General features: G+C 35.7%; 1 protein-coding gene across 1 annotated transcript in view; it reads right to left on the minus strand.

Annotated features, from left to right (window-relative positions):
• LOC113053280 (interferon alpha/beta receptor 2-like) overlaps positions 1-27,004 on the minus strand; it is a 48,239-nt gene that overhangs the window by 14,336 nt on the left and 6,899 nt on the right. The window contains exons 2-3 of the mRNA XM_026218182.1: positions 9,904-9,997; positions 5,437-5,557 (exon numbers count right to left, since the gene is read on the minus strand). Coding sequence (XP_026073967.1) covers positions 5,437-5,557; positions 9,904-9,955 — 173 coding nt within the window. The 5' untranslated portion in view covers positions 9,956-9,997. The remainder of the gene's footprint in view (positions 1-5,436; positions 5,558-9,903; positions 9,998-27,004) is intronic.

Below are 27,004 nucleotides of genomic sequence, written 5' to 3' on the forward strand. Positions count from 1 at the left end.
ATCACAATGTATGGAATTTAAAAGCACCACGGGTTTCAAAGTGAACTGTGTGCCACGGTGTTCATTTATAAGTACGTAACTCATTATACATTTTTGAGAATCTCAGAGCAGCTCAGTTCATTTACTATAAAATAAGCCGCTCTGCCTAGTTCTCAAACAAATTAATTCTCAACCAGAGCTTTTCTGAATTGCTTGAAAAAATTGTGTCTCAAGTTAGCATTTCTCGAGTCAAAAGTACACTTAATAGATCCTGGCTCTTTCAGATAGATGTGGTTTTATTAACAAAGTTCGGAAGGAGCACGATCAGATAATCATCCAATTTGGCACCGGTGCATCTCGTTTAGCTAATCATCTTAACTAGCACACAAGCGTGTATATATCCAGTCTTCCTACCTCCTTTCCCACTACAGTTTTTCCGCATGGACGGTTTATCAGCATTCAGTTCGCTCTGTCTGTCATCTTATCACAGACCCAATTTGCCTTCCAACGAAGAGATCCAGGGGTGTAGATTACGCGGGGGACGTATATATATATATATATATATATATATATATATATATATATATATATATATATATATATATATATATAATTCCACATGTGTTAATTCATAGTTTTGATGCCTTCAGTGTGAATCTACAATTTTCATAGTCTTGAAAATAAAGAAAACTCTTTGAATGAGAAGGTGTGTCCAAACTTTTGGTCTGTACTGTATATATGCCATATATATGCGATATTGAGCCACTTAATTCCCGCAAAGGTAATTAATTCACCGCAACAATCAATCAATCAATCACCTTTATTTATATAGTGCTTTAAACAAAATACATTGCGTCAAAGCACTGAACAACATTCATTTGGAAAACAGTGTCTCAATAATGCAAAATGATAGTTAAAGGCAGTTCATCATTGAATTCAGTTATGTCATCTCTGTTCAGTTTAAATAGTGTCTGTGCATTTATTTGCAATCAAGTCAACGATATCGCTGTAGATGAAGTGACCCCAACTAAGCAAGCCAGAGGCGACAGCGGCAAGGAACCGAAACTCCATCGGTGACAGAATGGAGAAAAAAACCTTGGGAGAAGCCAGGCTCAGTTGGGGGGCCAGTTCTCCTCTGACCAGACGAAACCAGTAATTCAATTCCAGGCTGCAGCAAAGTCAGATTGTGCAGAAGAATCATCTGTTTCCTGTGGTCTTGTCCTGGTGCTCCTCTGAGACAAGGTCTTTACAGGGGATCTGTATCTGGGGCTCTAGTTGTCCTGGTCTCCGCTGTCTTTCAGGGCAGTAGAGGTCCTTTCTAGGTGCTGATCCACCATCTGGTCTGGATACGTACTGGATCCGGGCGACTGCAGTGACCCTCTGATCTGGATACAGATTGGATCTGGTGGCTACGGTGACCTCGGAATAAGACAGAAACAGACAAATATTAGCGTAGATGCCATTCTTCTAATGATGTAGAAAGTACGGTGTTATGTGAAGTGCTTCCGGTTCCAGTTTACCTAATTAATGCAGCCTAAAAATCCTTTAACGGATTTGGATATTAAAAGCATATTAGTATGTTATGTGTATGCCAGGTTAAAGAGATGGGTCTTTAATCTAGATTTAAACTGCAAGAGTGTGTCTGCCTCCCGAACAATGTTAGGTAGGTTATTCCAGAGTTTAGGCGCCAAATAGGAAAAGGATCTGCCGCCCGCAGTTGATTTTGATATTCTAGGGATTATCAAATTGCCTGAGTTTTGAGAACGTAGCGGACGTAGAGGAGTATAATGTAAAAAGAGCTCATTCAAATACTGAGGTGCTAAACCATTCAGGGCTTTATAAGTAATAAGCAATATTTTAAAATCTATACGATGTTTGATAGGGAGCCAGTGCAGTGTGGACAGGACCGGGCTAATATGGTCATACTTCCTGGTTCTAGTAAGAACTCTTGCTGCTGCATTTTGGACTAGCTGTAGTTTGTTTACCAAGCGTGCAGAACAACCACCCAATAAAGCATTACAATAGTCTAACCTTGAAGTCATAAATGCATGGATTAGCATTTCTGCATTTGACATTGAGAGCATAGGCCGTAATTTAGATATATTTTTGAGATGGAAAAATGCAGTTTTACAAATGCTAGAAACGTGGCTTTCTAAGGAAAGATTGCGATCAAGTAGCACACCTAGGTTCCTAACTGATGACGAAGAATTGACAGAGCAACCATCAAGTCTTAGACAGTGTTCTAGGTTATTCAGTGGTGGAGGAAGTACTTAAGTTTAGTACTTAAGTAAAAGTACAACTACCCTGCAAAATATATACTTAAGTAAAAGTATAATTACTACATCAACATCTTACTTAAGTAAAAGTCATAAGTACATACTTTTAAATTTACTTTAAAGTATTTTTTTAAGTAAAAGTACAATCAGTTGTCTCAATGTCTGGGCTGTTCAATTGTAACAATCACAAACAATATCTATTGTGTACTGGAAAGAGTTGTTGTGCAATACTGACACTGTAAAAATCTGGTTATTTACTAATTACTCATTAAATAATAATTAGGCTAAGCCAATTATGACGTACAATTTATTATGACATACAATTTTTTTTTTTTTTTTTTTACTATACTATTAAGAGCAGTAAAAAAAACTCAAAAGTACACAGGTGAGTGTTATTCTGAACACTTTAATCAAATTTGTATGACCAGTTTATTCTGCACAATATTATTCTGCTCAATATTACATTTATTTCTGTATTTTTGATCAAATAAATGCAGGCTTGATAAGAAGAAGAAACTTGTGTCAAAAACATAAAAAATAGTAATGTTTCCAAACTTTTGGCCTGTACTGTATGTATGTATATATATATATATATATATATATATATATATATATATATATATATATATATATATATATATATATAATATCATGATATTGACGAAAAACCACTGTCATAGTTCAAAATTGTTCACAATCGAATCAAACCAAGATATAGTTTTGCCTGCATGCTTACTTGTGAATGTCAAATATATACCCAATGTTGTATGGTAAAGAAGCTAGGAGCCGACGACGTATAAATAGTTTGAACATTTTTTCATCGAGTCAAAACAAACAGCTATTTTAGCCAACTACGAATGTACAGATATAGCAGTAGTTTGCTCATCTCCAAAAATGTAACGTACTAGCAAGCTATCGTCCCTGCTGTGCTAATAACCAGCTAAAGAAGTTGCCCTGTTAGGGTAACAGTTACCACTAACTTACGTCAAACAAATATTATAATATCTTCGATTTACATCAGTTCCGCTTGTGTTGTTTCAAAACACGCGCTGAGCGCGTGAGTTCTTTGGCCAATTAGATCTCCGATCTGTTTCAACGTGCATTGGCCAGCAACGCCAAAACGTCAGTCGACCAAAAAAAAATGTATGCAAGATTCGGAAGGATGTAACGACACGCATTTTAATAATGTAGTGGAGTAGAAAGTACAGATAATTGCTGAAAAATCTACTTGAGTAAAAGTATAAGTATGCATTATTTTTTTTACTTAAGTAAAGTATAGATACGTAAAAATTTACTTAAGTACAGTAACGAAGTACAAATACTTCGTTACATTCCACCACTGAGGTTATTACAAGCAGAGTTTTTAGGCCCTATGATTAACACCTCTGTTTTTTCTGAATTTAGCAGTAAGAAATTACTCGTCATCCAATTTTTTATATCGACTATGCATTCCATTAGTTTTTCAAATTGGTGTGTTTCACCGGGCTGCGAGGAAATATAGAGCTGAGTATAATCAGCATAACAGTGAAAGCTAACACCATGTTTCCTGATGGTATCTCCCAAGGGTAACATATAAACCGTGAAGAGTAGCGGCCCTAGTACTGAGCCTTGAGGTACTCCATACTGCACTTGTGATCGATATGATACATCTTCATTCACTGCTACGAACTGATGGCGGTCATATAAGTACGATTTAAACCATGCTAATGCACTTCCACTGATGCCAACAAAGTGTTCAAGTCTATGCAAAAGAATGTTGTGATCAATTGTGTCAAATGCAGCACTAAGATCCAATAAAACTAATAGAGAGATACACCCACGATCAGACGATAAGAGCAGATCATTTGTAACTCTAAGGAGAGCAGTCTCAGTACTATGATACGGTCTAAATGATACATCCCTAAAGGTGATACATCCCTAAAGGTGAATGATATGAATGCGAATGTGGTGTATTTTTGCTTATTTTGTTTTGCACATTTGCAATGTAACAAAAAAATGTCTGAAAACACACAAGTAAATAAATTGTATTAAAAAAAGAAGAAAATATGTTTTCCTGTGCCCTGACCTCATTCAGATGATGCTATCAAAACAACTCAATTATTTACAATTGGAAACAGTAGGGAGGGATTCCATTAAATTGGTCAAAAGTTTTAGGAGCAATTACCAAAAAAAAAAAAAAAAAAAAAAAAAAATGATCTAATAATAATTTATGTTTGGAGGCAGGTTGCTTTTAGGATCTTGAAGTAAGTAAATGCAGAAATCCAGATAAGGGCTCACAATCTTAGTTTTGCAACTGTATATAAAGAACACAAGAATTGTTTAAATGCAGTAATTATAATGCACATACAAGCTGAACTAAGAACTGCACACTTGAGTCATGAGTTTGAGTTTACACAATGTCAAAATGTCGAGATTATGGAATGAAATTAAAATAACTTAAAAACAAACATTTTGAACCAGTTAACAAACAAACCATTTGAAAGAACCAGTTAAGACTCAGTACAGACAGTATAATAAGTTGCATGTCCGCACGACACAGTTCGGTGTTTTAAAACCTGCAGAGCATTTATTTATCTTGAAGTACATAGTTTGATCATTTAAAAATTAAAATGGATTTTCAAATACATAAATATTATTATTGTAGCTTGACAGATTTAACGGCTAATTACTCTTCTATCTAATTACTTTTACAAGGTGGTAACTGAGTTACTAACTCAATTACATTTTGGGAGAAGTAATTTGTAACTGTAACTAGTTACTTTTTTCAAGTAAGATGACCAACACTGATAGATTGTAGATTAGATTAGATTTAATTGTAATATAGTGAAGTAAATGTAAGTGTCCCGGGATGACAGTTAAAGGGTTAAGATATAATTGTTTGTATCAAACATAATGGCACATTAGAAGTGATCGTGCTATGTTTTGCATACTTTTTAATAATGTTTCTAGAAAGTTTCTAAACTTTCAGGACTTATCAAACGTGATGTTTGGAGCAAATTATGAAAAAGACAAAAAGTTATATTAAGGCCAACATAATCTTTTCCCCCTTTTTTCCACTTAATTTCAGAGTGCAAACTAAAATACCTTCTTATTCCGTCCTTCCCAATGAGGTGACCACAAAGGTTGTATCTACTTGTATCAGAATTGCTTCCAGACTTATTTGTACTTTGAGAACACTCACCTTTGATTTAAATTGAAAACTGTCTGTGGAGGAGAATTTATTCCAGGACTCCACTGTAAAATGTGCTTGAAGTTGTGAGACAATATTGTAAAGTTGACAGGAACAGGGATTGTGTCAAGCACTAGAAGAAGAATACCATAAAGAAATATGACATACCACAAACAATCAATGGTTATCTTTTATTATGTGTCATACTAAGCAACAACATAATCACAAACAGTGGTAGCTGGTGATAAAAAATAATTGCAAAGGCAGCAACAAACTGAATCACACTGTTAAGGCAGCAGGACTGAATGCAATTGTTAAATAACCATTTAAAAAGTAACATTATAACGTATATTGTAGGGGTGCTCCGATCACGATCGGCCGATCGTTAATGCGCATCTCGTCAGTAAAGCCGGTTCTCTAATCAGCTGTCAATTCCATCAGGTGCGTGATTTCAAATACAGCAGCTGTTACTACACAGAGCCGTTTGTTAACTGAGAAGATGCGCCAAAAAACACTGAAAATGAAGTGGATTTGCGCATCTTCTCTATTAACAACGGCTCTGTGTAGTAACAGCTGCTCTATTTGAAATCACGCACCTGATGAAATTAACAGCTGATTAGAGAACCGGCTTTACTGACGAGATGCGCATAACGATCGGCCGATCGTGATCAGAGCACCCCTAGTATATTGCTTAGCTAAAAAAAATCTAACTGAAAATTCAACTGTTAAAGCATGAAATAAGATCCCTCAAATCATTGAGTTTGAGTGTAATGTTTGGTGTATTATCAGTAAAGTAATCATTAAATGTTTAATCATAAAAAAAATAAAAAATAAAAAATAAAAACCTGTTCATATAATACGATTATCATGAAAAAGTTTATTCCACTAATTCCATTTAAAAAGTGAAAATTGTATATTATATCAATTCATTACACACACACACAGACACAAATGTTTATTTATTTTAATTTTGATGATTGTAACTGACCACTAAGGGAAAATACCAAATTCAGTATCTCAGAAAATTATAATAATGTGAAAAGGTCTCTAATCAGCTAATTAACTCAAAACGCCTGCAAAGGCATTTAAATGGTCTCTCAGTATAGTTCTGTAGGCTACACAATCTTGGGGAAGACTTCTGACTTGACATTTGTCCAAAAGACGACCACTGACACCTGCACAAGGAGGGCAAGACACAAAAGGTCATTGCAAAAGAGTCTGGCTGTTCACAGAGCTCTTTGTCCAAGCACATTAATAGAGAGGCGAAGGGAAGGAAAAGATGTGGTAGAAAATAAGTGTAGAAGCAATAGGGATAACCGCACCCCAGAGAGGATTGTGAAACAAAACCCATTCAAAATTGTGGGGGAGATTGACAAAGAGTGGATTGCAGCTTGAGTAAGTGCTTCAAGAACCAATACACAAAGACGTATGCAAGACATGGGTTTCAGCTTCGCATTCCTTGTGTCAAGCCACTCTTGAACACCAGACATCTCGCCTGGGCTAAAGACAAACAGGACTGGACTGCTGCTGAGTGGTCCAAAGTTATGTTGTCTGATGAAAGTAAATTTTGCATTTACTTTGGAAATCAGGGTCCCAGTGTCTGGAGGAGATGCACACAATCCACGTTTCTTGAGGTCCAGTGTAAAGTTTTCTGAGGTCCAAGGTAAACACAGCCGTATACCAGGAAGTTTTAGAGTACTACATTCTTCCTGCTGCTGACCAACTTTATGGAGATGCAGATTTCATTTTCCAACAGGACCTGGCACCTGCACACAGTGCCAAAGCTACCAGTACCTGGTTTAAGGACATTGGTATCCCTGTTTTTAATTGGCAAACTCGCCTGACCTTAACCCCACAGAAAATCTATGGGGTATTGTGAAGAGGAAGATGTGATATGCCAGTCCCAATAATGCAGAAGAGCTGAAGGCCACTATCAGAGCAACCTGGGCTCCCATAAAAACCTGAGCAGTGCCACAGACTGAACGACTCCATGCAACGCCGCATTGCTGCAGTAATTCAGGCAAAAGGAGGCCCAACTAAGTACTGAGTGCTGTATGCTCATACTTTTCATGTTCATACTTTTCAGTTGGCTTAAGTAATATTGTAATTTTCTGAATTTGGTGTTTTTCTTAGTTACATACATACATATACTTATACCACGATGATTGCCTAAACGTAAACTGCAATTATTTTGGTAATAAAAATAGACCTAAGTGAAAAAACTTTAAGGCTTTTATATAACTACATTTATATATATTAAACTAAGACAAGACAATAATAATTGGTTTGAATAAAGAATCAAAACCAAGTAATGTACAACAGGCAAAATGTGCAAACAGGTTGACACTGTCAGTATGTCAAAGTGAGGTAGTGAATGATGAAGATCTTACTGATAAAGTGAATATTTAGGAGTTTAGGAGCCTGATGGCCTGAAACGCAAAGATTCCTCACTTAATGTTGAAAAGGAAGATCAGGCAAAAGAAATAGAGCATGCAATGGATATTGTTGTATAAAATAAGAGAGATCTTGGAAATGGCTGTAACAGCCAAAACTATGTAGTTTGCATGCATCACATTATAGTGTGGTGTGCTCTTTAAGAGACTGATTACTTAACTTATAACGCACGCTATGTGGTGATAATGTATAAGGACTAGGTGACTATGTAATAACAACCACTATGGATGATAAGTTCACTCTGGCGCCTTTTTATTATTCTGTCTTTGCTTTATTTGTAACGGCAAGAAAGAGTTAATCTTTGTACCAGCCATTAAACGTGTAGAAAACCTCTTGTTTTCTATCTCTTTCATTTCATGGATTTAATGAGTTATCCGAGTCAAAGCGTTACAATTGGCACCTGGACAACTGAAGCTGGATCCTTCATCTATGTGGAACATGCGGAACATTTGCTATAAATTTCCTGGTATGTTTTTTTTTTTATTTTTGTGTAGATGGTTGAAACCTAAATCCAACTTCAATTCAATTTTGTAATAAGGTAAAACTCTTATACAAATCTTTAAAATTAGTTAAGAACAAGAAAGCCCATAAGTTGATTTTTCTTTTGGTATTTGTATAATTTAATTTAAAAGGCTTATTTTTTTGTATCTAATACACTTATTTTCTTTCTGGTTCAGTTTGGTTTATTTTCATGCTTTTTATTTTTATTTTGTTGTTGTTCTTGTGTTTATGCTCAACAAAGGCTGAATAAGACTGGATTTATTTTGTAATGTGATTATTTACCTTGTTTGGTTGTAAAGTAGATGCATTAATAAAAAAATAAAAAAAACTGGGTGAAGTGACAAGTGACTCTGTATTTAAACATGATGCATTGTTAATTTAGCGAGAAAAGACAAATTTCATATATAATGCCAGCACCAAAAAATCAGCACCAATTTCATATATAATGCCTTTTAAAAATTCAAGTACTTCAAGCACCTTGTACGAACCCTGTAAAAGGCATGACTTACATTGCATCCAGCTAGCCAACTCCAAGCTCCATGATCCATAATTTTATTTTTATTTTTTCCTTCATTTAAATGTCTTGTGAAAGATTTTGTAAAGATCAAATTGACTTTCATCTCGGAAGAGATATCCAATCACAAGGCCAAATATATCTAAAAACAATACTGATTCACTAAAATCAAAAGTGGGAGGTTCTGGGGCACAGAGTACAATTTGAAACAAGCCAATTAGAGCTCAGCCTCAAGTCACATATAATTCAAAAGTTCACGGACCTAATAGACACCCATTTGTCCAGTGCCCTGCACAAACACAACAGTCTTGAATGTTTTTGCAGCATATTATTAACTAATTTTTAACATGAAGTAGGCTTCTTTCCTGGCTAACTTGAGGGGGGCCGCACCCCAGCACCAGCTTTTGACCAGCCGCCACATATAATTCTATATATAGTGTTCCTGTAGCTCAATTGGCAGAGCACTGCTTAACAAGCGCAAGGTTGGGGGTTCAAATCCCAAGGAGCACATGATAGGAGAACATTTTTAGCCTGAATGCAATGTAAGTCGCATCTGCTAATATAAATGCATTTTAGCAATTCCATAAAAATGGAAAAGAAACATGCCAAAATGTATCTTATTTTATATATATTTTCCAGATCTATAAACTGTTATTTCCATTCCCAGTTCCAGGGTCTCAACCAGATTAAATCTTTATCTTGCTTGACCTTAGGATATTTTTTTTTACTTGAATCACACTACTGCTGGTCCTTAAGTCATTAGATTATCAAACATACCCACAAAACCTAAAAAAAAAAAAAAAACTTCAAATGAGAATGGAAGCATTTATTCAATCCTTAATCGTGGATTAGTACAGTATCTAGTCTGTGATTAAAATTACAAACAACTTTGAGACACAAAGCATTGGTTGCTATATTTCACACATAATGTTCAACATGAGAGCCACTCGTTTAAATGTAATTCACCTGACATTCTAAGACCCTAGATTCCTTACCCCCAAGCATCATACCTGTAAAGTAGAGAGACATGAGGAAAAGCTGCCCCATGTAAGTGGTCGTCATTTTGATTGTTGATTATAATTCACAAACAGCAGCAATCTCAAACTGAAATGAAAATACAAAACAGAAATTATTCAGATAGACCACCAATGGAAGAAAACAGGAACTGAGAAAAATACCTTTATTTACCAAACCTGATAGGGGTCATATGACGTTGCTAAAAAGAACATTTGGTGTATTCGGTCTAATGCAATGTGGTTTAAGGTTTAAGTGTGTGACGCCCCTTACGGTGATGCCGTCTCCCAGCACGATGAGACAAAACCAATAACACCCATTACAAACTAGGCATTTGTTGCATCCAGTGGGGACATTATAACATTATAAATTACTTCTACTGTCTTTTTATGCACTGCGTATCATGCTAAGTAAACATAAAACTATGTCTGCATTTGTGATTGGAGAAACAACAAACAACAAGTGCTACTCTACACTGATCAATCACTCATCAGTGGCAAATTTATGAAGGTATTTTTGGTGCAAAACAACTGAGCGTCTGTGACAGTGGAATTTGTAGTTGTAAACGTGTACACGTGTACCGGTAATTTTGAAGTAGTGTTGCATGGTGCAATGATACTTCAAAAGTATCGCGATTCTCGGAAACTAAAAACGTCACGATTCCTAAATGTATTAGTACTTCAATTAGATACTTCAAAGAATGACTGCGTTCCAGTTTTGTAAGAGACGTATTTCATGTTGGTGTGTGCAACGCACGCTTCCAGTGCCTCCCTATGGACATCTGTGTTTTTTCTCCTCACGCAAGCAGCAAAAAAGCACTACAGCGAGATGGCTGCATTAGTGGCTTTAATAAGCTGATTTGGCTTTACTAAAATGTGCATAATCGCATTAAATAGTTTAAATAAATTGTTCAGATGAACAAAGCACAAGGTTTTCTTGCATAATTATCATTTTAATTGTTTGGTCAGACAGTTATATATATAATATTCACATTAATCAGGGATTAAACATAGAGTTATGTTCTGTATGCTAAATATGAAAATGAGCATATCTGCACAGCACTTATAACTGTGCTTTGTATCTGCTGATTGCTGATCGAGATTTACATGCTTGGCTCACTGACCCTGTATACTCATTCATTTAGTTCATAAACGAGATCAGTTCGTTCAACTTGTTCACGAATGAAAAGATCTCTCGCTCTCGTTCAGTGAAGGGCGTATGGGTTCACTACATTCAACAAATCATATGCTCCGTCACATCTTGAGTAACTCTTTGACACTATTGAAACAGTTCACAGACCTGTTCACTATCTGCACATGCACTGCCAATAGCGTCGTGCTCGCGTGCTGCTGTGGAGAGAGGAACTTTAGTGAATGAGAAATATGAGTCAGTGGATTACATGAACGAGAACGATTCGTTCATGGACAAACCATCACTAGTGCAATTTCGTATAGCCTATATTAAATATTTGGAATATATTTTCATATTTTATTAGGTTCTTTGATAAGGTTACAATATGAAGGTCTAAGTAGACACGTATCTTCCGTGATGTCCCGAATGCACAAAAGAAATTTTACTTTATGTGCGAGCACAAGTGATACGGTGGCCACCGGTCCATGACTGGTAGAAAAAGATGACGCTCATTAAAGCTCACTGGCTGAGTTTTCTCTTCTGAAAGAAAAGGTTGCACAACTGACAGAATAAGTTACAATATCTGAGATATTGCTGCTAAATTTTATTTGCTTTATTTATTTATTTTTTTTACTTGAAAGCCATTGCTTAAATTGATATTATTTATCTTTTGACATTTAATCTTCTGAGTTCAGAAACATTGTTTAATATAATTGCTAATCATATTTTTATTCAAAGATAAATACAGAGGGCACTGTTCAGAGATCAGAGAGTTTGGGCCAATCAGAAGAGATACACTATCCAATTTTTATTATGTTACAGTTTGTGAATCTTATCATTGTAGGGTGTATTTTGTAGCCATCGTGATGGTGATTACATCAACTGGTAAGTTATAACATCACTTAGTCAAAGTAAATTAATCAGAGAAGCATTATAATTCTTCGCTGCCTCTTTATCGCAGGATGTCAGACATATGTTGCATAACAGTGAACTGTGAACTGCCAAAATACAGACAACATGTTACATGTCCCACCAGAGACTGCAACATATTGGATCACTGTTACACCACAATAAAGGGTGCATATTACTCTGTTCCAATTGCAGCTTTGGGACTGTCTGATCACTGTCTGGTTCATCTTATAACCATCCTAAACCAGAAACTTAAATCTGCTAAACCTATAGTAAAGACTGTAAAGCCATGGTTTTCAGCAAAACTCAGACATCTTTGTCAGGCCAAAGAGGACGCCTACAGAAATGGGGACATAGTCTTGTACAATCAGGCCAGGAACACACTGAACAAAGAGATTAGAGCAGCTAAAAAGACCTATGTTAAAAAGTCGGAAGACCAGTTTACTTCCAATGCCTCAACTTCAGTGTGGAGAGGACTGAGAGCCATCACTAACTGCAAGACACCAACCTACTACACTGAGGCTAATCAACGACTTGCTAATGACCTGAATAAGTTTTATTGTAGATTTGAAACCCCCAACACCCATTCTGACTAACTCCCAACTGTTAACACCTCCTGCAATCCCCCTCTCTACACCTCCTGCTCTTCAAATCTGTGAAGGTGATGTGCGCCAGATCTTCAGGAAGAACAAAAGAAGACACCAGCCTGTCTGAAAACCTGTGCTGACCCCCATCTTTTGTGTGAGTTGTGTGAAGTGCCTTCCTGCTTCAAACGCTCCACCATCATCCCTGTTCCAAAGAAACCCAAGATAACAGGACTTAACGAGTACAGACCTGTGGCCTCTAACATCTGTTGTCATGAAGTCATTTGAAAAACTGGTTCTGGCTTATCTGAAGGACATCACTGGACCCTTACTGAACCCCCTGCAGTTTGCTTACCAGGCAAACAGGTCCATGGATGATGCAATCAACGTGGGATTGCACTTCATCATGCAACATCTGGACAAAACAGGGATTTATTTAAGGATCATGTTTTTGGACTTTATTTCTGCTTTCAACACCATCATCCCAACAGCCCTCCAGACCAAACTGACCCAGCTCTCTTTTCCTAGATCTATCTGTCAGTGGATCACCAGCTTTCTGACAGATAGGCAACAGTTAGTGACACTGGGGAAATGTCAAACAGATGCTCCACCAACACTGGTGCCCCTCAGGGATGTGTTCTCTCCCCACTGCTCTTCTCCCTGTACACCAACGACTGCACCTCTAAAGACCCCTCTGTCAAGCTCCTGAAGTTTGCAGATGACACTACAGTCATCAGCCTCATCCAGGACGGTGATGAGTCAGCATACAGACAAGAGGTTGTGCAGCTGTCTGTCTGGTGTAGTCTTAACAACCTGGAGCTGAACACGCTCTAAACAGTGGAGATGATCGTGGACTTTAGGAGAAACCCGCCAGCACTCCCCCCACTCACCATAATGAACAGCACTGTGGGTGCAGTGGAGTCATTCAGATTCCTGGGAACCACCATCTCTCAGGACCTGAAGTGGGACAATCACATTGACTCCATTGTGAAAAAGGCCCAACAAAGGTTGTACTTCCTTCGACAGCTGAGGAACTTTAATCTGCCTTAGGAGCTGCCGAAACGGTTCGATTCAGCCATCATTGAGTCTGTACAGTGCACTTCAATAGCTGTCTGGTTTGGTTCAGCTACAAAATCAGACATCAGAAGACTACAGAGAACTGTTCGGACTGCCGAAAGGATTACTGGTGCTCCCCTACCCACCCTTCAAGAACTGTATACATCTAGAGTGAGGAAAAGGGCTCAAAAAACACTCTGGATCCCTCACATCTAATTTACCCCATCTTTGAAATTTTGCCCTCTGGCCGGCGCCTTAGAGCCACAAATGCCAGAACAGTCAGGCACAAGAACAGTTTCTTCCCCCAAGCAATCAGTCCAGTTAAAATAACAGTTAAATATCCCCCACTTATGCAATAAAAATGTGATATATCCTTACATTTATTTGTTACCCCTCCATCCTAGTACATCTCTGCATCTTACTCAATCCTATTCCATTATCTTTTATGGCACAATTGTTTATAAACTTATTTATTTGCCTTTTTTTGTCTTTGTGTTGTTGTGTCTGTGTACTGGAAGCATATGTCACTAAAACAAATTCCTTGTATGCGCAAGCACTTCACTTTTATCCAAGGAGACAGAACTATTTGCACTGTATTTATCAGTGGGACAAATATTCACACAATACTATAACCTAGAAATAAATTAAAGGGGTCACTTGCAACTTGCAGCAGCACTAATTATGTGCCCAGCAACATCTGATTCAATTATTATGCTAATTAACAGTGAGCGGTGGTTTCAGGCATTACAGTGCCGCACTCATGCTGACTCTTATTCTGTCTGAAAGAATGAAAAGACGGTGCTGAAGGAGGAGCGATTCGACCAATCAGATGAAAGCAGCGTTTCAGCTCCACCCACAAGTGCGACTGAAATATTGAAGCCATAAAACTGATTTGTAAACCTTAAACGAAAAATGAGAAATCGATCCAAAATCTCATTTTACGTTTGTTAAACTAAACGGAAAAACGAATAAACAAGCCATTTTTCCATTTCTTACATTGCAGTCTAAATAGGAAATGAAATTATCATGTCGAGTTGGATAACTAAATATCAAAATCAGATTCATGGTGAATCAGGGTATCTTCCGTCCATTCCAAATCCGTTTCCAATTAAAAAACAGAAAACGAAAGACTCAAGAGGATTCAAGTGAGAGAACATGAATTCAATAACGAGAAATGGAAAAATGGCTCGTTTATTCGTTATCCCATCTAGGTTAACAAACGGAAAATGAGTTTTTGACTTGATTTCTAATTTTGTCATTTGGGGTTTAAAAAACGGTTTATGGCTTCAATATTTCATTCGCACTTGTGGGCGGAGCTGAAACACTCCTTTCATCTGATTGGTCGAATCGCTCCGCCTTCAACTTGGTCTTTCATTCTTTCAGAATAAGAGTCTTATAAGAGTAGTGTCTGAAACCACCGCTCACTGTTAATTAACATAATATTTGAGTCAGATGTTGCTGCGCACATAATTCGTGCTGCTGTGACTTGCAAATCACCCCTTTAAATTATTTCTAGGTTATAGTATTGTATGAATATTGTCCCACTGTAAATACAGTGCAAATAGTTCTGTCTCCTGGGATAAAAGTGAAGTGGAAATAAAAATCAATAATAGACTGAACATTTCCATGATAATATGTCTGTAACATTTACCACTCTCATCTTTTAAGTCTAATGGCACTAGGTAGGTGTGTGTGACATTAATAATTAATTGCGGAAATTAATATAGTTAAATTTATTAAATAAATTAGAATTATTAGTTTTATTACAGACAAAATTGAATGATGTTTCTCTTTTAGTCTTCTTTGTTGGCCTTGAGAAAGCCAACATATATTTGAACATTATTATCATTTATTATGAGAGTAATTGACAACGACTAAAATTTCATTGTTTCACCAAATTCATCTCAGATCTTCAGACTCGTTTGACTCGTTGCTGTAACTGGTCAGACTTTTTCCTTCTCAAAAAATCCTAGTGACTTTCATTATCTGAGCGATGAAGGTCTTACACTTAAGGTCCACTAGAGGGGGAGACAGGATTTCTGTTTATGTAAGTTTAAATGACAGATAAATACATTAATTTCATGTGAACTACCATGAATATGCCATATCTGTGTAACACAGGTTCTTCAATGATAGATGGGGTGGGAGGTGGGTATACCTTAGCTCAATGATAGCTGTATAATATAAAACAACATTAACTACTGCAGCTGGTACCAAATAAAAATGATTAAGTTTTGGAAAACTGCAAGTCAAATGTACTTGCACAAATGACTTGCTGTTACATAATACCCCATATGCGTTGTTGGGGACGTTTTCGTCCACTAGGGGGTAAAATTGAGTCTTATTTTGGCCACAACTTTCTCTGTGTTTCAGCTAATGGAATGATTGGTGACTAATCTTATTTTGACACTTATTTTGGGAAAATGCTTGAAATTTTTCAAAAACTCAACAGTATACTGTGGGTAAATTCACTACCCTTTTGTTATGTTCGGGATGAAAACACCCACTAAATTAAAATGCTGTAAAAATGTCTCAGATAAAGTTTTTTTTTTTTTTTTTGCATAAATCTATTAATCACCCTAAGTCCTGATCAAAACTACCAAATGTTTCAAAAAAAATCCAAGATTTTAACTCTTTAATTACCAAGTTCATAAATGATGTCACTGATTTGGGAAGAAAAAACACACACAAAATGACATATTTTCAATATAAAAAGTAATTGTGGACTGAATATTTTTTTTACCTTTTATGACAGTCTTGGGCATGTCAAAGATTAGTAACTGTAGATTGGCTTTGATGTATTGTTAGTTTTTGTGCAGCATTAGATTTTCATTTTTTCTCCCTCATTTATTGTTTGTGGCTGTTTTTGCCCCATTGACTTCCATTATAACGACATTTTTTGATTGCAAAGCCATAACACCATATTATCATGCACTCTTGATTGTTGGTGGTTTTCCCTGTTGGGAAGAGGTAACATTTGTTATTTTTACAGTTGATCACTAGGTGGGACCATTAACGCTTTAGATAGGCCTGTGCAAAAAAAGGCTTAGTTTCTGGCCTGTATATAGAGTTATATGGAGTTTAACAGCAAATTATAGTGTGTGTGTGTGTGTGTGTGTGTGTTTGAGAGAGAGAGAGAGAGAGAGAGAGTGTGAGAGAGACCTTTGTGCACTTACCTTGATGTATCTGAAAAAATCCAAATATGCACCTCATGCTCTCAGAACTACATGGACTAAACAATAAAAAAAGAAGTGTGTTTATGCACCTGCTGCCTTTTGATGGTGAAAAGTACGGATGGCCTATGTGTGAAATGCTTGTCTTTTCTTGATGGTGAAGCCAGTTTAAAACCTTTAAATCTTATAAAAAAACTACTTTGAACATAATTGATTATGGACCAAAATGCAATACCAACTTCAAATAAGCAGCAACTCGCTGGAGGGGTCAAGCTGCATAATCATTTCTAAATCTCTGGTTCAAGTCAAGCCCTTTCTCGTATTGCTTGCTGCTCTTCTCACCATCAAATGACCAGAAGGATGGCATGCAAGTGTTTAAATCCATGTACTTTGTTTTTGTTTAGTCTATACTTATCACCACAATTAAAAGGCAGCAGGTGCATAAATACACTTTTGTTTACTCCATGTAGTTCTGAGAGCTGAGGTGTACATTTAGATTTTCTCAAATACATCAAGGTAAGTGCGCAAAAGTCACTCTCTCTCTCTCTCTCTCTCTCTCCCTCTCTCTCTCTCTCCTACACACATACACACAATATAATTTGCTGTTATACTCCACATAACTCTATATACAAGTCAGAAACTAAGCTTTTTTTTGCACAGGCATATCTAAAGGGTTGATGGTCCCACCTAGTGATCAACTGTAAAAAATAACAAATTTTACCTCTTCCCAACAGGGAAAACCACAAACAATCAAGAATGCATGATTATGTGTCATGGCTTTGCAATCAAAAATGTAATTATAATGGAAGTCAGTGAAAAAAAAACATCCACCAACAATAAATTAGGGGGAAAAAAAATTATCTAAGGGTATCTAAAGGGTAGTGAATTTGAACAATGCACAAGGGATACATAATAATTTTTATTTGGCACCAGCCGCAATTAATGTTGACAGCTAGCAGGAGTGTGGTGGGGTGCGAGGTCTGTTTTGACCAATGGATGGAGACCTCAAGGCAGTGGCCTAAATGCTTATCTGAAGATTTTGTCTTTATAGATTACAGTTTACATTGTACTTACTGAAGTACACCTCTGCATGCAGACACCCAACTGTACAAATTCATTTATAGATTTAAAACCCAGTCCTGAACCGGGAGAACCATGTTCTGCAGAGTTCAGTTCCAACACACTTGCTTGGACATTGCTACTGATCCTGAAGACCTTGCTTAGCTTAGGTGTGTTTATTTGGGGTAGCTAAACTTTGCAGGACACTGGCCATCCAGGAGGAGGACTGAGAGTCCTGACATTAGCACTTTACATTCAGTGCATGTGATTTATCAACACTGAGTACATCTTAAAATGTACAGCTCATGAAAAATACAAGTTCCAGATGGACAAACATTAAATGCATAAACCAGTGTGAATAAAAAATAAATCTTAAAATAAATTTGGAGGTACGTTGAAAAAGCCAGAATGGGAAGTTTTAAGTACAGCTTGAAGTGTGAAATTTATTCTTGTACACAGATATGGCATATTCATGGTAGTACACATGAAATTAATGTATTTATTTGCCATTTTACGTAAATAGAAATCCTGTCTCCCCCTCTAGTGGACATTAAGTGTAAGACCTTCATTGCTCTTCATGAAAGTCACTAGGATTTTTTGAGAAGGAAATTTGGTGAAACATAAAAGTGAAGTGGAAATAAAATTCCAAATTTTAGCCGTTGTCAATTACTCTCATAATAAATGATAATAATGTTCAAATATATGTTGGCTTAAGGCCAACAAAGAAGACTAAAAGAGAAACATCATTCAATTTTGTCTGTAATAAAACTAATAATTCTAATTTATTTAATCAATTTTACTATATTAATTTCCACAATTAATTATTAATGTCACACACACACCTACCTAGTGCCATTAGACTTAAAAGATGAGAGTGGTAAATGTTACAGACATATTATCATGGAAATGTTCACTCTATAATTGATTTTTATTTCCACTTCACTTTTATCCCAGGAGACAGAACTATTTGCACTGTATTTACAGTGGGACAATATTCATACAATACTATAACCTAGAAATAATTTAAAGGGGTGATTTGCAAGTCACAGCAGCACGAATTATGTGCGCAGCAACATCTGACTCCAATATTATGTTAATTAACAGTGAGCGGTGGTTTCAAACACTACTCTTATAAGACTCTTATTCTGAAAGAATGAAAGACCAAGTTGAAGGCGGAGCGATTCGACCAATCAGATGAAAGGAGCGTTTCAGCTCCGCCCACAAGTGCAAATGAAATATTGAAGCCATAAACCGTTTTTTAAACCCCAAATGACAAAATGAGAAATCATGTCAAAAACTCCTTTTCCGTTTGTTATCCTAGATGGAATAACGAATGAACGAGCCATTTTTCAATTTCTCGTTGTTGAATTCATGTTCTCTCACTTGAATCCTCTTGAGTCTTTCGTTTTCAGTTTTTTAATTGGAAACGGATTTGGAATGGACGGAAGATACCCTGATTTGGTCCGTGTATCTTTTGCTCATTCGATTTTCTATTTAAAAATAAATAAAGATAAATGAGAAACGGTTTGATTTTCGTTTTTTCATTTTCTTTAAGAAACGGAAAACGAAAATTTAGCTGGATTTTTCGTATTTTTGTTTGTGGGAAAAAAATGAGATTATGCTTTATATGTTGTTTGAATGTGTGGGCGGCGCTGAAGCGCCCCTTTCCTCCCTTCTGTACTGCACCGACAAGCGGCAACCGGAAGCTCAGTTCATCTTCACCAGGAGAGAAGCGGCAGACAGCAGAGTTGATTAATCCTGCGAATTATTTGCTAGTGGTGCTTGCAAGATAAAATAATAATAATAATAATAATAATAATAATAATAATAATAATAATAATAATAATAATAAATTAATTAAATTAATAATAAAATAAAAATAATATAATATTTTTCCGGCTGCTGACAAAGCAGACTTGACAACTTTATTCATAAAACACCATTTGAATTTTACTGTAGCCTGTGATCTACAACGACATGGAATAAAATATAGGCCTACTACAAATTTTTGCCTACTTATTTTATTCTAGGCCATTCAAAAAAAAAATAATTAAATGAGAAAAATCCAACCCCACATTTATAATAAAATTTATATTAAAATAAGTTAAGTTTTCCCCATAATTAGTCTACTTTAAATGTTTTAATTATAGGCTATAGGCTACTTAAAATTATGAACTGAATTCACGAATTCTGTAGATGACCGTATGAATATAGTGATGGTGTGACATCATTACAGATAATGAGTTCAGACGGGAAACACTGCACCTCTGGTTGGTTTCATTTGAATTACATAAGCCTAAATATAAAATTATTATTATTATTATTCTATTTAAATGGCTTATTTTAAAAGTAGCCATGTCCAGCTAGACATGGTTCGTCTGATGCATGAGCCTGGTTCATTTCTGACGTTTCAGAAAGAAGTTAATGTAGACCGAGATGGCAGAAAGCAAATCCTGTTGAGTTTTCATGTTATTTAGGGTGTCTTACAACCCAAACTGATGGAGCTGAAGCTCTTTCCTCTTGTTATCGGGATGGGAGCTGTGGATCGGGATCCGCCGATCGGAGAAGTGCAGACTACACTCTACAAGATAAAGCTTCAGTTGCTGTTGTTTGTATAGCAAATGAAAACATGTTATGCTGTGAGGTTTTTCTTAAATAGGCATAGAATAAAATTAGTAGGCTAAAAATCTGCATATTTCATGTCATTGTAGATCTTACAGTAAAATTCAAATGTCATTGAATAAATTAATTTCTGTTTGGTCAAAAAAAATATATATATAAATATATATATATATAAAAAGCTTGCAAGCACCACTAGCAAAGAATTCGCTGTCTGCCGCTTCTCTCCTGGTGAAGATGAACTGAGCTTCCGGTTGCCGCTTGTCGGTGCAGTACAGAAGGGATGAAAGGGGCGTTTCAGCGCCGCCCACACATTCAAACAAATATTAAAGCATAATCTCGTTTTTTACCCACAAACAAAAATACTAAAAATCCAGCTAAATTTTCGTTTTCCGCTTCTTAAAGAAAACGAAAAAAACGAAAATCAAACCGTTTCTCATTTATCTTTATTTATTTTTAAATAGAAAATCGAATGACCAAAAGATACACGGACCAATAATCAGGGTATCTTCCGTCCATTCCAAATCCGTTTTAAATTAAAAAACAGAAAACGAAAGACTCAAGAGGATTCAAGTGAGAGAAAATGAATTCAATAACGAGAAATTGAAAAATGGCTCGTTTATTCGTTATTCCATCTAGGTAAACAAACAAAAAATGAGTTTTTGACTTGATTTTTCATTTTGTCGTTTGGGGTTTAAAAAACGGTTTATGGCTTCAATATTTCATTCCCACTTGTGGGCGGAGCTGAAACGCTCCTTTCATCTGATTGGTCGGATCGCTCCGCCTTCAACTCGGGCTCCTCAGTCTTTCAGAATAAGAGTCTTACAAGAGCAATATCTGAAACCAGATGTAGACACATAATTAGCGTTGTTTGACTTGCAAGTCACCCCTTTAAATTATTTCTAGGTTATAGTATTGTATGAATATTGTCCCACTGTAAATACAGTGCAAATAGTTCTGTCTCCTGGGATAAAAGTGAAGTGGAAATAAAAATCAATAATAGACTGAACATTTCCATGATAATATGTCTGTAACATTTACCACTCTCATCTTTTAAGTCTAATGGCACTAGGTAGGTGTGTGTGACATTAATAATTAATTGTGGAAATTAATATAGTTAAATTTATTAAATAAATTAGAATTATTAGTTTTATTACAGACAAAATTGAATGATGTTTCTCTTTTAGTCTTCTTTGTTGGCCTTGACAACGACAAAAATTTTATTGTTTCACCAAATTCAGCTCAGATCTTCAGACTCGTTTGACTCGTTGCTGTAACTGGTCAGACTTTTTCCTTCTCAAAAAATCCTAGTGACTTTCATTATCTGAGCGATGAAGGTCTTACACTTAAGGTCCACTAGAGGGGGAGACAGGATTTCTGTTTATGTAAGTTTAAATGACAGATAAATACATTAATTTCATGTGTACTACCATGAATATGCCATATCTGTGTAACACAGGTTCTTCAATGATAGATGGTGTGGTAGGGGGGTATACCTTAGCTCAATGATAGCTGTATAATATAAAACAACGAACTACTGCAGCTGGTACCAAATAAAAATGATTAAGTTTTGGAAAAACTGCAAGTCAAATGTACTTGCACAAATGACTTGCTGTTACATAATAACCCATATGCGTTGTTGGGGACGTTTCCGTCCACTAGGGGGTAAAGTTGAGTCTTATTTTGGCCACAACTTTCTCTGTGTTGCAGCTAATGGAATGATTGGTGACAAATCTTATTTTGACACTTATTTTGGGAAAATGCTTGAAATTTTTCAAAAACTCAACAGTATACTGTGGGTAAATTCACTACCCTTTTGTTATGTTTGGGATGAAAACACCCACTAAATTAAAATGCTGTAAAAATGTCTCAGATAAAGATTTTTTTTTTTTTGCATAAATCTATTAATCACCCTCAGTCCTGATCAAATTACCAATGTTTAAAAAAAAAATCCAAGATTTTAACTCTTTAATTACCAAGTTCATAAATTATGTCACTGAGTTGGGAAGAAAAAACACACACAAAATGACATATTTTCAATATAAAAAGTAATTGTGGACTGGATATTTTTTTTTACCTTTTATGACAGTCTTGGGCATGTCAAAGATTAGTAACTTATAAGATTAGCTTTGATGTATTGTTAGTTTTGTGCAGCATTAGATTTTAATTTTTTCTCCCTCATTTATTGTTGGTGGCTGTTTTTGCCCCATTGACTTCCATTATAACGACATTTTTTGATTGCAAAGCCATGACACCATATAATCATGCACTCTTGATTGTTGGTGGTTTTCCCTGTTGGGAAGAGGTAACATTTGTTATTTTTACAGTTGATCACTAGGTTGGACCATTAACCCTTTAGGCCTGTGCAAAAAAAGGCTTAGTTTCTGGCCTGTATATAGAGTTATATGGAGCAAATTATAGTGTGTGTGTGTGTGTGTGTGTGTGTTTGAGAGAGAGAGAGAGAGAGAGTGTGAGAGAGACCTTTGTTTACTTACCTTGATGTATCTGAAAAAATCCAAATATGCACCTCATGCTCTCAGAACTACATGGACTAAACAATAAAAAAAAAGAAGTGTGTTTATGCACCTGCTGACTTTTGATGGTGAAAAGAACGGAGGGCCTATGTGTGAAATGCTTGTCTTTTCTTGATGGTGAAGCCAGTTTAAAACCTTTAAATCTTATAAAAAAAACTACTTTGAACATAATTGATTATGGACCAAAATGCAATACCAACTTCAAATAAGCAGCAACTCGCTGGAGGGGTCAAGCTGCATAATCATTTCTAAAACTCTGGTTCAAGTCAAGCCCTTTCTCGTATTGCTTGCTGCTCTTCTCACCATCAAGTGACCAGAAGGATGGCATGCAAGTGTTTAAATCCATGTACTGTTTTTGTTTAGTCTATACTTATCACCACCATTAAAAGGCAGCAGGTGCATAAATACACTTTTATTTACTCCATGTAGTTCTGAGAGCTGAGGTGTACATTTAGATTTTCTCAAATACATCAAGGTAAGTGAGCAAAAGTCTCTGTCTCTCTCTCTCTCTCTCTCTCTCTCCTACACACATACACACAATATAATTTGCTGTTATACTCTACATAACTCTATATACAAGTCAGAAACTAAGCTTTTTTTTTGCACAGGCCTATCTAAAGGGTTGATGGTCCCACCTAGTGATCAACTGTAAAAAATAACAAATTTTACCTCTTCCCAACAGGGAAAACCACAAACAATCAAGAATGCATGATTATGTTTCATGGCTTTGCAATCAAAAATGTAATTATAATGGAAGTCAGTGAAAAAAAACAACCACCAACAATAAATTAGGGGGAAAAAAAATTATCTAAGGGTATCTAAAGGGTAGTGAATTTGAACAATGCACAAGGGATACATAATCATTTTTATTTGGCACCAGCCGCAGTTAATGTTGACAGCTAGAAGGAGTGTGGTGGGGTGCGAGGTCTGTTTTGACCAATGGATGGAGACCTCAAGGCAGTGGCCTTAATGCTTATCTGAAGATTTGCCTTTATAGATTACAGTTTACATTGTACTTACTGAAGTACACCTCTGCATGCAGACACCCAACTGTACAAATTCATTTATAGATTTAAAACCCAGTCCTGAACCGGGAGAACCATGTTCTGCAGAGTTCAGTTCCAACACACTTGCTTGGACATTGCTACTGATCCTGAAGACCTTGCTTAGCTTAGGTCTGTTTATTTGGGGTATCTAAACTTTGCAGGACACTGGCCATCTAGGAGGAGGACTGAGAGTCCTGATATTAGCTCTTTACATTCAGTGCATGTGATTTATCAACACTGAGTACATCTTAAAATGTACAGCTCATGAAAAATAAAAGTTCTAGATGGACAAACATTAAATGCATAAACCATATTCATGGTAGTACACATGAAATTAATGTATTTTTTTGCCATTTTACGTAAATAGAAATCCTGTCTCCCCCTCTAGTGGACCTTAAGTGTAAGACCTTCATTGCTCAGATAATGAAAGTCACTAGGATTTTTTGAGAAGGAAATTTGGTTAAACATTCAAATTTTAGTCGTTGTCAATTACTCTCAAAATAAATGATAATAATGTTCAAATATATGTCGGCTTTCTCAAGGCCAACAAAGAAGACTAAAAGAAAAACCATTCAATTTAGTATGGAATAAAACTAATATTGCTAATTTATTTAATAAATTTAACTATATTAATTTTCCCAATTAATTATTAATGTCACACACACACACACCTACCTAGTGCCTTTTGACTTAAAAGATGAGAGTGGTAAATGTTACAGACATATTATCATGGAACTGTTCAGTCTATTATTGATTTTTATTTCCACTTCACTTTTATCCAAGGAGACAAAACTATTTGCACTGTATTTACAGTGGGACAATATTCATACAATACTATAACCTGGAAATAATTTAAAGGGGTGACTTGCAAGTCACAGCAGCACGAATTATGTGCGCAGCAACATCTGACTCAAATATTATGTTAATTAACAGTGAGCGGTGGTTTCAGACACTACTCTTATAAGACTCTTATTCTGAAAGAATGTAAGATCGAGTTGAAGGCGGAGCGATTCGACCAATCAGATGAAAGGAGCGTTTCAGCTCCGCCCACAAGTGCGAATGAAATATTGAAGCCATAAACCGTTTTTTAAACCCCAAACGACAAAATGAAAAATCAAGTCAAATACTCATTTTTCGTTTGTTTACCTAGATGGAATAACGAATAAACAAGCCATTTTTCCATTTCTCGTTATTGAATTCATGTTCTCTCACTTGAATCCTCTTGAGTCTTTCGTTTTCTGATTTTTAATTTAAAACGGATTTGGAATGGACGGAAGATACCCTGATTGACGGTCCGTGTATCATCCGATCATTCAATTATTCCATTTAATCTGGCAAACCAAAAACGAAATAACGAATCAATATTTTGTTTTTCTGTTTTTCTGTATGAACCAAATATAAAAAACTGACGTTTGTTTCATTGCTTTCAGCTCGAAACGGGAAATATAATAAACAAGGAAACCAAAGCGAAATAATGGATCAAATTTACGTTTTCTCAATTGTTCTTTATTTGTTGTAGTAGGTCTAACTATTTCCCACGGTGCCGTCCTGCTTGCTTTGCGCATGCGCAGTGGATAGTTTCAAAGGAATTGCGCTTACTTCCGCGTATTCCTCGCGGGGATAAAGAACATGTTTTTTTTAATGATCACAGGCATAGTTACAGTATGTCCAATAACAATACAACACGCTCTAATAGATTATATTGGTTAATATAATGTAATAAACCAATCAGAGATGGTATAAATGTCCTTTGAAATCACGCTAACCGCTTGTTTTGGTATGTGAGGCATTTTAAGCGATCATTAATTATTAAATACTATCTATCTATCTATCTCTCTATCTATCAATCAATCTATCTATCTACATACACACATACAATACAATACAAAAAAAAATATAAATAATTGAAAAAGAATACAGAAAGCTAGTGTTGGATGAAAAACTAGCAGTTAGAATAAATAAATAAAAATTTGATAAAAGTTCGAGGGTCAAAGATGAAAGAGATGCGTTAGATGTTTCTTGAAGATGCATGTACTGCATGTTATATATATTTAGCTTTGCACGATTAAAAAAAAAAATTAAAGGTGACAATGTAATTAAAAAGGTAATGGTTGACATACTGTAATAATGTTTGTTATAGTATTTTACAATTACTGTATCAGTTAAATATATTAAATCCTTTTATTATACTGAATTTATAGAATAGAACACCTTTATTGCACAGATGTACTTTGAAATGTAAGTTCTAGTAGCAATACACACTTACAAACAGTTCTAGTGCACATGTAAACAAATACTGTATGCACAGAACTACAAAGTTAAATATTTACATTATTTTACAGTTACATTGCAATCTGTACAAATAAAACAAATTCATTTATTCCTTGTGTTATGTCTAAACCTAGGATCAGCTTATCTACTGCTGTGTGCCATTCTTCAGTTATCAAATTATTGATGTAGTATCAGGGTTGAAGTAACTATACATTTAGTAGGCCTACTGTAAATCCATGGCTTTATCAGATCTCGTCTGAATTGGCGACAAGTGAGCAGAGTTCTGCTGCCTATTTCCTTAGGTTGGAAAGGCAGCAAGTGAAAAATTATATTTAGCAGCTATGTAGGAAAATAACTAATTACTTTAAGATAAATGCAGATCTTTGTGCTTTAATGATTTGTATTCTTCCAAATTCTGCCAGCAGAATATTTTTATTCTTAATTCTCACCTAAAATAAATGAATAGCCTAAAGAAAACTGTAGTTTTTGTGAAGCATAAAATCAGGGTTTCATCCACATCTTTTTTTATTTAATTTTGAAATCTGAAAAATGAAATTAATTTACTCCAAACCTGCACTCACTAGAAATTATTCTATCAGTGTCATATTCTATCACAAATCATTTTTATTAACCATTTAAACAGAATGTCGTATTAGGCCTAAATATAAAACCCGATTCCAAAAAAAATTGTGACATTGTGAATAAAAACAGAATA

The sequence above is a fragment of the Carassius auratus genome, chromosome 34, assembly GCF_003368295.1.
Source record: "Carassius auratus strain Wakin chromosome 34, ASM336829v1, whole genome shotgun sequence".
Lineage (NCBI taxonomy): Eukaryota > Metazoa > Chordata > Actinopteri > Cypriniformes > Cyprinidae > Carassius > Carassius auratus.